Source organism: Festucalex cinctus, chromosome 7 (genome assembly GCF_051991245.1).
Source record: "Festucalex cinctus isolate MCC-2025b chromosome 7, RoL_Fcin_1.0, whole genome shotgun sequence".
NCBI lineage: Eukaryota > Metazoa > Chordata > Actinopteri > Syngnathiformes > Syngnathidae > Festucalex > Festucalex cinctus.
In genome coordinates this window covers 6,651,050-6,662,931 of record NC_135417.1, presented here as the reverse complement: position 1 = coordinate 6,662,931, position 11,882 = coordinate 6,651,050, and the positions used below count along the sequence as shown (strand labels likewise).

Sequence of the window (11,882 nt, the reverse complement as noted above, 5' to 3'; positions counted from 1 at the left end):
ATGGGCTTCACATAAGTGAAGTATCCCTTTAGAGTATTGAATATATATATATATATATATATATATATATATATATATATATATACACATACACATACACACACAAAATTATATAAGATGCAATGAGACTTGGTTTGGTTCTCCTTTTTGTTGTACTCGTCTGCCCCCTGTTGGTCCATCGTAATAATGCAGCCTCCCTCCAAACATGAAAGGACAATTTGAATTATTTTTTTTTAAATAAAGCTTCGTTTATTGCACAAATCTAGTGGATCAATGACATAGTATACAGAGCACAAACAATCATTTATTGATACATTCAAATTGTTTTTTTTTGTTTTGTTTTGTTTTTTGCTGAGCGTATAAAAACATTAAGAAAAGCACCCATATATATTTTCATGCTGGTTCTTTACAGTCAACACATCCCGCAGTATTAATATTCGTATTTACAAGGAGGTAACAGTCATACAGTCAAGGATATTGGCAAAAATGTAACCACCCATTACACATGGGGAATAATAATGATAACCATCATACAGTGTGCGGAATATATAAATATAGCAAATATGACAAAGTTGACGTTTCTGGAGACTTTTTGGACTTTATACTCAAATTTTGCTTCAATAAATGTTCATTTTTCACCAAGTAGATGGACCAAAGAGCACATAACAAAAACAAGACAAATACAGAACATTGAGTTTTTGCAAAATATATTCCAGAAGAATATTGCTGCCACGACAGGAAAAAGAAAAACAAGTTGCATATCATCATCTTAGAATGTGAGTTAATGAGTTACGACGCGACATCAAGTTCGAGTCACTCGCTACGTAACGGCACTGCTCTCTTAAAAACAATAGGATTATGGATTATGAATTCACTATCATTATTATTGTGAAGTGAAAATCTTCACACGGCCAACACGGGCCAGCGAGCGCCGCCGCAAGTCCTCGAGTCACATGCGCTTCACCTTCTCGCAAAAACGTCAACCAAAAAGACCAATTGCAAACAATCGCAATTCAGTAGTGATGACCTCTGACCTCACGTCAAATGGCCACCACTGTCAACATCTTTTTTGTTTTTTTTGTTTTTTTTCAACTGACGCGTCACACGTTCAAAGTTTGAAGGCGCAAACGCTTACCTGAATTCAAGTCCTGGAAATATTTACAGCACTTCCTTTTTTCTTTCCCGCCACACTTTTCCAAACCGTCTGAACCTCGCTCAAAAAATATTTCCCATATTTTCTAATACAAAAATAAAAATCTCACTTTTTAGACGTAAGTTGTTTTTTTTTAATTAAGATTATGATGGCTACATTTTTTTAAAAATTTATTTATAAGAAATTTAATTTGAGGAAAAATTACATTTTGTTTTTTCAAGTTGTCTTGCAAAAAAAAAAAAAAAAAGATCCAAATTTCACACTAAAATAAAAAAAAAAAAACTTTTACAGACTTGATTTTTTTTAACTTACCATTTTATAAATTTGAAATTGTCTAGTTTTTTTTTTTTAATAAAGATTGTGATGGCTAAAAAAAAATAAAAAAGTAGTTAAAAAAATTACATTTGAGGAAAAATTATATTTCTTTGTTTCAAGTTTTCTCACAAAAAAAAAAACCATGGATCGACATTTAACTCACTCAAAACAAAAAACTTTCTACAGACTTGATTTTTTTAAATTAGTATTTTCAAAATTTGAAATTATCCTTTTTTTTTTTTTTAAGATTATGATGGCTAAAAATCTTTTTAAAAATGTATTTGTGCCGGTCACTATTTTTTTAACAAGTAAAAAAATAAAATAAAAGAATAATAATAATAATGATAATAAGTGGACGGTATGTGTATTTTTTATTTTTTATTTTTTAAAGACCCCCTTTTCTTTTATGGCTCAATTCCTTCGACCCCAATAATAGATTTGGCAGAGGCATCTTTTGTTGAATTACATTCATAATTCTAAAACAAAAATTCTAACATCATTACGCATATAGTTTATACATGTATTCAAGGTAAGTTGTAAAATGTCTGAAGTCCTCTTGTTTATGTTTAATAACTTTAAAACAGCATAAATCATGCTGTTTCTACTCGTATACTGTCTCAAATATTCTCCAATTTGGATACTGTAAATTAAAAGTATAGGATGGTATGGCAAGAAACATTTCTTGGGAGGAGCAATATGGCAGCCTCGCCACCTCAAAAGTCTTGGCCTTTCGGCTATCCACATATAAATCAGTGGCGATAGCGTTAGCATGTTCGCAATAGTGTTAGCATGTTTGCTATAGCGTTAGCATGTTTGTATGTTCCAAACGGACCAACAATCAAAGCCACCAATGCAAAATGGCAGCACGTCATCATCAGTGTCATCACAAAGACATCTTGAGGTGTGGATGCTGCTATATATATTAGAAAAAAAAAAAAAAGCCACGTTGAAATGCTAAAAAGTGTTTAAAGTGACCAGCACCTCCTGCTGGCCACAACGTATACTGGCCTGTCAGCACTTCCTGGAAGATTTTCTTTGTTTTTGTAAACCTTGTCAGTCGCCACCAGGGGGCCACCTCCTCATCCCAGTCAACACAACTCACGGGTCCTTGCCGTCGGCGGGCGGTGCCGGTTGCCGCGGCGCCCGCCGGAGCGGCAGCAGCGGCGCGCTGAAGAGGGCGACGACGGCCAAGTTGAGGGCCAGGCCCAGCGCCAGCACGCCGGCCGTGGCGGGCAGCGACGGCGCCGCCCCCGCCGCCTCCAGACGCGCCCGCCGCGACCTCATGTCGCACAGCACCGCCTCCAGCTGGAAGTGCGTCGCCGCCACCGCGCACACGTGGAACAGCTGGTGGCTGTGGCCTGCACACACAAACAGTGAATTGTAATAAACATAATCATAACACAGTGCCCACGTATAGATGTGCTTATGGCCAAGTAGCATGTTGCAACCGTGAAGTTGACAGTAGCCTACATGATTGGATGAAAGAGTTGGGGGGTGGGGCCTACGTAACTGCGGATGGAGGGATTATTTTATTTTTTTTTGGCACACAAAGTAATTTAAGAAAAATTATCAACGACATCATATTAGTCGACAATCGACTTACTTTCGAGTAGCTACAAGTATGTAACATGCAAACATATTCAGTTGGAATTTGACTTCTGATGGCAAACTCAAAGCAATGCCACCATCTAGTGGCGTGTCTTTGCCATTACAGTTTGAAAGAATACCTTTGACAAACGAATACATAATGGCATGGTGCTGCCACCATATGGCACAATGTGGTGCTACACCCCATGCAAATATATGAAAGTGATAATATATTATAAAATAAATAAATAAATAAATAAATAAATAAATAAATAAATAAATAAATACATAAATAAATACATAATATATATATATATATACATACATACTAATAATTTTTTTTTAATTTAATTTAACGGAGGTTTGACTGTGTCAACAAAAATAAAAAAATTTCAAAAGTCCACAACGTGTGACGTACCAAAGTAGTCGAAGCGTCCCGGCGCCAACCTCTCGGGCAGGTGCGAGGCGAACAGGAAGCAGGTGAGAAAGGCCAAGGTCAGCTGGTAAACGTGGCTGAGCAGAGCCTCGCTCGGGCTGCAGCGCCCCCCGCAGCACAGGAGGAGCTACAAAACGCACACGTCAACAAGCGCAACGAAGTCAGCAACTGAAAGACCTCCGCCGAGGCCAAACTACGAAAAAGAAATACGACAAGTTGGCGTGGAAAAGCGTAGCAAAGGTGGAAGATGCGAACCCGGTAGAAGATGGGCAAGCTGTCAAAGATGAAGGGCACCACGAAGGCGACGGTGCGCAACACTTTGCTTCTCTGAGGGAAGTGGACCTCCACAAACCTGCACACGCAACAAACAAACAAAACAAAAACACGTACGTTGAAGCATTTGGGGGGGGGGAGGGGGGGGGGGGGGGAGTTCCTGCTGATGTGCAACTGCTTACACCAACAATGTCGCTGCATAATAAAAACAATAATAATTACTATATTTTTATTTATTCTTATTTTTTATTATATCTATCTATATGTTTATATTTTTATTTTATTTATTTTTATTTTATATAATTACTTTTTTCCATCATTGATCAGCCCTACATCACATCAACTCAAAAATAAAATCGGTAGATTAGTTGAACAAATTAATTGTTAGACTATCGACTAATTGTAAAGATAGTGGATAATAATTAATGGGGAGAAAAACAATTATTTGGGACAGTCCTACTCGACTTAGCTTCATTCATTTACTTAGCTCCATTTTTGAGGAAGCAAAAAACAACAACAAAAAAAGGTGAAACGCGTTTTGCCGCTAACGTGAACGCACATCCTGGCGGCAAACACACCGGTTGAACCGGTTTCATCTCGCATCTCGCACGGCAAGTTTTGAAAAGGCGGCGGTGGCGGCATGAGGTTTTTGTTTTTTTTTTGTTCTGACCGCGAGTAGCAGGAGAGGCTGGTGCACAACAAGCTGTTGCCCACGGCGATGGGCACAAAGTGGCGATGTAGCCAGCCGTTCAGCCACACGTCGGGCATCACATAGCAGCCGTAGCAGATGGCGCTGCCTGGGAAAAAACAAAAAAAAGGAAACATGACAATTGCACCAGTAAATTCGCATCTGGTAGTACCGCTTGCGGCCCATAAGGGGGCCACAGTGAAACACTTCATTCCGACACGCATTATAGTTTGGCAATTTTTCAATTGAGTTTGTTTTTTTAAAATGGAGTTAGTTTGAATTAGTTTTCAGGGTGATTCTGTTAATTTTTTTTATTGGTTTTAGTTATTTAATAATTATTAATATTTTTTATATATTTTTATATATATATATATTATATTTTTTTTGTTTTTAAATGTGTATTACTTGTGTGCAATATTTAAAAAAACAGCATGGGGATGATGTCATCTTTTGGTGCTTTTCTATTGGCTGCTACTTAGATGACGTCACTTCTGCGTGACACACTTTCAAATGTCCTTATTCCTATTAATATCAAAATAAATCGACTTCAAATCACATTTCAAATCATCCCCAAAGGCTCATGCATAAAATTAATTACCAAAGACTAAAACAAACAACATTTTTGCTATAATTATAGTTAGTTTTGTAAACATAAAATGTAGCTTCAGTTAGCATTTTCGTTTTGTTTTTTTTTAGTTTTAGCTTTTTTCGTTAATTTTAGCTAACTAAAATAGCCTTGGTAAATTGTAACATTTGCGTGATCTAGCAAGTACTTGTGGATAATATATTTCCACCACTTTAGAGGATTTTTTTTTTTTTAATTTGTGTTATTCTGGCGAAATGTATCAAATATCAAAATTGAACTGTAACAAATGTGTATCAGTCAGCAGGCTTGGCAGTCCACGGTGCAGCAAACGGAACGTTTGTGTCAGGTCAAGACGTGGTCTCACCCACCCAGGCTGTAGAGGCTGATGGCGGCGTAGTCGAAGAAGTAGCAGATGTGCCGCGAGCGTGACGACATGGCGCTGAAGGTGTGCGCGCAGCACGAGGTGAACGGGTACACGCACGCCAACAACATGTACGCCAGCAGCGGCCACGCGTAGCTGTCGCTCGCCAGGTTCGAGCTGGAGCACAGCGACGCCAGCCTCCACACAAAGTACCTGACACGCACACACACACACGTTGGCAGTTAAACCTCAAGAGGTGCTGTTGCGTCATTCCTACACAAGCAATATTGCACATTTTCAAGCGAGTACTGGAGAGCTAGCGCTAGCTAAGAGCTAAACAGCGGACAGAGGGGAAAACACTGCAACCAAAATGGCGGACCAGGGGGCCAAAAAAGCCAAAGATACTCCCACAAGTGTACAAGCGCTAGCACTAGCACTAGCTCTAGCTAAGGGCTAAATAGCGGAAACAAAGGGGCTAAAGAGTGGAAAACACTGCGGCCAAAATGGTGGACCAGCAGCCAAAAATAGCCGTCGACGAGCCAAAATGGTGGACCGGGCGTAACCGCTGTAAAGTCGAAATGCCTCAACTCGAGGACTCCCTGCATTGTTTTCAAGTTACTTTCATGCCTTCGGTGTAGTACCACATTGTGCCATAACATGGGGGCAGCACTGAGCTCTACTGAAAGACATTTAGCGTAATTAACAGCAAGAAGAAGAGCCTTTAGCATCATACAGTGGATGTGAAGGAAAAAAAAAAAAAAAAAAGATGGCGAAAAAGCCAAGAGATAATCCCACAACTGCACAAGCGCTAACACAAGCGCTCGCGCTAGCTAAGGGCTAAATTTGAATTTTTTTCCAAGTTACTTTCATGCCTTCGGTGTAATACCACATTGTGCCGTAACAGGGGGCAGCACTGAGCTCTACTGAAGGACATTTAGCGTAATTAACAGCAAGAAGAAAAGCCTTTAGCATCATCCAGTATCACATTTTGTTGCTCCCACACTGCAGACAATATAAGCCAGTGAGTATTTTTGTCCGCTCAAGTTTGTATGAGTTTCTGCTCCAAGTATGTTCAAAGTTACAAACAAAAGCACGTGACGCACACACAGACGCACCACGTCGGCAGGAAGTGCGTCCAGATGTTGACGGTCTCGTTGTTGATGTGGAAGGTGCTGAGCACGCAGTCCAGCGCCGAGCTGCGCGGGTGTCGGTAGCCGGACAGGATGCCGTCCTCGCGGAACACCTGGGAAGCAAAACGGCGCTGGCGTCATTACGCGCGGCCACGCCCACACTTCCCCGTTGGGATTTTGACAGCTTCAAAGCAAAATGGCCGATTTTCTGAATGTGAGTGTGTTTTACGGATTTATAATTCCACCCAATTTCAAATTGATGTCGATTGAAAATGGCAATTTTTTTTGTTTCCGTCCCGAGAATTCTCAAAAATGACCATCAAGACTCACCCACATTAGATGACGTACACAAAAAAACTCTTGGCCGTGAAGCCCTGCCCACCTGTCGAGAATACCGCTTTGAAATTTGCATCTCATTTTGGGTGACTAGGAACTCGTCAAAGTACAAGTTATTGAGTTTGACCAGAATATTATCTTCTATTTCTATAAAACATGGAACCTAACCTACCAAAAGAAATATTAGAGTCTCTTCATTCATCAGGAAAAAAAAAAAAGTAGATTTCTATCTGTTTCAGTTTTGCAGCAATTAGAATTAGAATATGGCTAAATTTCATCAATATTCACATTCCTGGTGAAAACACTGGCAAAAAGAGCTTGTTGCAACATTGGCCTGGTTGATCTCTTATACTCTCCTGCCACCTGCTGGCCGTGTTTGTAATTACTACCATTGCTTCAACCGCATCAAAACATTCTCTATGCTCTAAATCTAAATCTGTCTTTGGGACACTTCAAACATTTAAAATAGAACGTATTTATACGTTTTTGGCAGTAAATGATTTTAAAACAAACATTGCCATCCGACTCACTTTGGGCACCTGATGGGCATCGAAGAGCGGCGGCAGTTTGAGGCCGAGCACGGCGGCCGGCGATCCGACCACAACCTGGCCGAGGCGGGCGCGGCCCCGGCGGCAGACGAGCAGCCAGACGGGGTAGTCGGACGCGGCGTCCGAGCGGGTGGGCGCCTCCCACCGCAGCAGGCAGCGCCCCCAGCCGCCTCCTCCCACGCCACCTCCCAGCCCCCGCCACACGGGGAACACTGCAACATGGAGGGGGGGTGGGACAAGTCACCGTTAGCTGCTAACTTGAAAACACAAAGGCGTCTTCGTCAATGTCAATTTCTCAAGTCAGTCATTTATGTCACATTATATGAGCGCTTCATCAATGTGTATGTTTTAGACGTGAGGTGTTGATGCTTTACGATAATGGGTTTCATTGTCGCCACCTTGTGGCGCAACTTCATTATTTTTCATGTACAATTAGTTCCTTTAGGAAGCAATTTTTCTACTTTGTGTCTGTCGACTGATGATGACATCACCTGAGCTGAGGAAGTAGGTAATGACCAAATTAACAAACGTATAATCTGATAATATACGACATGCCCTAAGACGTACATTATCAAGTTGACGCGACAGCTGTAGTCGTAAAAAACAGGACTGAAGAGGAGTCGACATTCAAAAATCCTGTCAGCTAAAATTAAACGGAGCTTGAAGTAGGTCACTTCCTCTTTCTGCTCTTCTTTTAAATGCCGTTTGAAACAAAATTTAACCTGACGCCATCTATTGGTCAACAATGGAATTACATCCAAAATAAACTCCATTATTAAGCTCAGTCCTGTCCAAGGTTATTTTAGTTAACTAAAACTAAAAAAAAATAATAATAAAAAAATAAAACTAACACTGAAACTAACTAAAAGTATACTAAAACTAAGCATTTATTAGATTACCGTACTCAAACTAATAAAAACTAACAAAACCACCAAGAAAACTAATTAAAACTAACTCAATTTAAAAAAAGAAAAGAAAAAAGGTCAAAACAAAATCAAAACCAACTAAAATGAAAATTCCAAAACTATAACAACCCTGGTCCTGCTTTCATACTGCCCAACAATAAATCATAAAAATGATGATGATGATGATGATGATAGCGTGCAGCAAAATCCACTTTGCTCGCATCTCCGGCAGCAGCGAGCCTCTCGGGATCCCCCCCCCCCCCCCCCCCCCCTCCCGGACCAGGTTCCGGTCCTGACCTCTTTTGTCGCTGACAAAAGTCGTCTTTGTGCGGACCAACACAAGCTGCCGCATTGATAAGCACACAAACAAAATGTCCGCCCGCCGAGCCCAGGAGGAATTTGAATGACGGGAAATGAAGACTCGCTTGCAATTCGACCACTTCGGATGAAAATGCCACTTGAAAGCAGTGCTAGTTTTAACAAGTCATTTTTATTTAGATTTAGTTATAATCTTTTGACTGATATAGAAAAATGTTGACTTTTTTTTTTTTTTTAAGAGAACATATATGAGAAAAATGTGGAACAGTTCAGAGAGTAAAAGATCAACTTGATGTCTTCAATACTTTTTTTTTTTTCCTAGAGTTAGAAAAGTGGGAGGTGTTTTCTAGTAATGTGTCCAATGTTGAGCCAAAAACAAAACAAGCGTTATGTTGCGTTAGTTCCCTTTTAGGGCCTTCGCTCTGCCAAGTTTGCGTAAAGGTGTTCCTCCTCCTCCTCCTCCTCCTCGTCCTCACCTGCACGGGCCCGTGTTGACATTTCCAGACATGAAAGTTGTGACATGTTACGCAAGCGCTGACAACTGAACGCGCCTCGAGCTCGTTTCAGAGACGAGTGACACAAAAAAAGGTCAGCTGACGCCTGCTTCAACCGTCCCTCAACTCAGCTTGTTTGCATCCGAGCAACCAAGTCAACATTCTTAGATTCCCCCCCCCCCAGAGTTGAAGTCACATTGCATCAGCGCAATTGTTATCAAAACAGTGTTTATAGTTAAAATTGAAAAAAAAAATCTTCAAGACATAAATCATGATTGCATCATCAGTGCAGCTGTGTGAAAAGCACAAGAATGCACAAGACAGCCGAAAGCATGCAATGTAAAAAAAAAAAAAAGACAGAAAAGAAAAAAATTCATCAATAGTATCATCATTTACTCCTTTTTGAACAAAAAAAACTATGATACTATTGATAAAAAATGTTTTAGCTTCAACTTTTATTTAATACTTTTACATTATGTTCAATAAACCAACTAAAAATATATATAAAAAAAAGCTCAATGTTCCAAAAAATCAGTCTGAAACCAATCGTCATCAAAATAGATGTGGATATCGCTCCACATGTCCACTTCAACTTAAAAAAAAATAAAATAAAATGTTGTTTGTTGAACATATAAACATAAGTAGCAGATAAAAAATGTAAAGGAAAGAAGAAACTTACGCAATCATTAGTGATAGTTTACATGTTGAAAGCAAGTAGTAAGAAGATGAAAACTTATCTAGGCCTATCCCTAATAAGTTAAAACATTTCAATAAAAGACAAATGTGTAAATTCGTGTATGGAGAGGAAAAATCGTAATTAAAACGTCCATCAAATCCAAAATATGGGGCCGATTGCTATGATATATTTTCAGAGGTTTAAATAAGAAGATGTCCACATCAGTTTTGGTGACAAGTGACTGCAGTTTTCAGACATTAAACGTTTTGGACTTGCATTTTATTTTTTATTTTTTTTAAACAAAACTAACGAATGTCACCAGAAACCGTTTGAACTGTGAGCAACTGGAGCACTAATTCGAGCTCCAAAACCTGTTTGGAGGTGGAATTTGAAAAAAAAAAAAAAAAAAAAAAAAAATGGGAGTGCTCAAAGAATGTTGGAACTATGTTGACTAATTCGATTCAATTTGTCACGTGATTCCTGATCACGACGCCTCGAAACTCAATTGTCCCACGCAAGCCAACTCGACTTTTGTGCAGGCGACTTTAAAACGAAGGAAGAAGACAAACTCAAAACTTTTGAGCACAGGAAGCGAGCTGAGCTTAACCGAGCATCCTTCATCATTTGATTTGTGTCCACGAATCACTTCCGCGTCCACTTACCGCGACTGTCGGCGGCCATCGGCGTGACGGCTGCCCAAACAACCACCAACTCGAAGGCGTCTTCGCAAAGCGGTTCGTTCCGCTCGTCTTCTTCTCACTTTTGTTTAATTTGGAAACGTCGCGTCTCGTCAGGTCGTCTCCGTTCCCTCCACGCCTCATTCGCTTCGTCCTCGGCCCCTCCCCGCTGTCTCCAAATCGCCCAATGGGAAGCGCGGTCGACACACACGTGACGCATAGTCGGCGGGACGCAGTCGTCGAGGCGGCGGCTACTACAACAACACGGGCCACGTGCGTGCGCGCCCACGCGCGGCTACTCGAGCGAGAGAGAGGAGACATGCGCGTGCACGCCTTCCTGGAATTCCACAACATGTTGGTTGGCGTTGCCTTGGTATGTGGGCGGGCGGTGACGTCACGGATACGGAGCGCAGTTAGTTTTTATTAGTTTTCAGGGTGGTTTTGTTAGTTTTTATTAGTTTTAGTTATTTGATGAATGCTTAGTTTTAGTTTAGTTTTAGTTAGTTTAAGTATTAGTTTTAATTTTTTTTAAAAAGGTGTATTACTTGTGCTAAATAATCAAAAACCACCATGGGAGTGACGTCATCTTTTGCTGCTTTTCTATTGGCTGCTTCTAGATGATGTCACTTCTGTGTGACACATTTTCAATCGTCCTGATTCCGGTTAATATCAAAATAAATCGACTTCAAATCACATTTCAAATCATCCCCAAAGGCTCATGCATTCAATTCATTACCAAAAACAAAAACAAAGACATTTTTGATATCATTATAGTTAGTTTGGTAAACATAAAATGTGGTTTCAGTTTTCGTTTATTGTAGTAGCAGTCATCTGCAAGCGACCCGATCACATCGCACACTGACACAAAAATATTAACTGTTACAGTACACTCACAGGCACAGAAAGGTGCATCCAAATCAGGCGCCATTACGTGGCCACAAGATGGTGCCAGAGTACTACTTTGTTTTTTCTTTTTTGACAGGATTGACACATTTTGTCAACAACTGCGGTCTACGTAAGGAAATAGAATGAAAACAAAACTCACACATGAACTCCAAAGAGGCCAGCAAGGACCTCTGCGTGGACGACATCTCTCGGCGTCTTTGTTGACAATATAATGGGAGCCTTCCCACGTAAAAAAAAAAAAATAAAAAAAAAAAATAAAAGTTACTTTTCAAGTCATTGCGAATTGTTCCTCCGAGCGTGGTGCGTTTGCCCAACACAAACCAAATAAAAGGAGCAACAGAAAAGCGGTGCCAGCCAGGTTGAGGCTCCGTCCCAGCTGGCACACGGGAGCGCGCACGCGGTCACAGGATTGGCTAGGTCGCGCGTGCGTGCGCGAGGCCGAGAGCCAGTGAGAGCGAGAACAAAAGATACAGCAGAGGCTCAGGCTTTCTTT

General features: G+C 40.5%; 1 protein-coding gene across 2 annotated transcripts; it reads right to left on the bottom strand.

Annotated features, from left to right (window-relative positions):
• Window positions 1-1,833: 1,833 nt before the first annotated feature.
• paqr6 (progestin and adipoQ receptor family member VI) lies at window positions 1,834-11,758 on the bottom strand. 2 transcript variants are annotated; one of them, XM_077527415.1, is made up of 8 exons: window positions 11,529-11,758; window positions 7,396-7,625; window positions 6,515-6,642; window positions 5,407-5,612; window positions 4,435-4,561; window positions 3,747-3,843; window positions 3,474-3,618; window positions 1,834-2,826 (listed from the first exon to the last, which is right to left on the bottom strand). In XM_077527415.1, exons 1-8 carry the CDS (start codon window positions 11,572-11,574, stop codon window positions 2,567-2,569), a joined length of 1,239 nt encoding a protein of 412 aa, XP_077383541.1. In that variant the 5' UTR covers window positions 11,575-11,758; the 3' UTR covers window positions 1,834-2,566. The 2 variants fall into 2 exon arrangements, with proteins under 2 accessions (XP_077383541.1, XP_077383542.1); XM_077527416.1 differs by lacking the exon at window positions 11,529-11,758 and adding an exon at window positions 10,469-10,609.
• Window positions 11,759-11,882: the final 124 nt, after the last annotated feature.

Coding starts and splice junctions, on each gene's coding strand:
- paqr6 (XM_077527415.1), bottom strand. CDS start 11,574: ATGTCGTCCACGCAGAGGTCCTTGCTGGCCTCTTTGGAGTTCATGT. Junction 6,643..7,395: donor ATGCCCATCAGGTGCCCAAA/GTGAGTCGGATG, acceptor TTTGCTTCCCAG/GTGTTCCGCGAGGACGGCAT. Junction 2,827..3,473: donor GGGACGCTTCGACTACTTTG/GTACGTCACACG, acceptor TTGTGTGTGCAG/GCCACAGCCACCAGCTGTTC.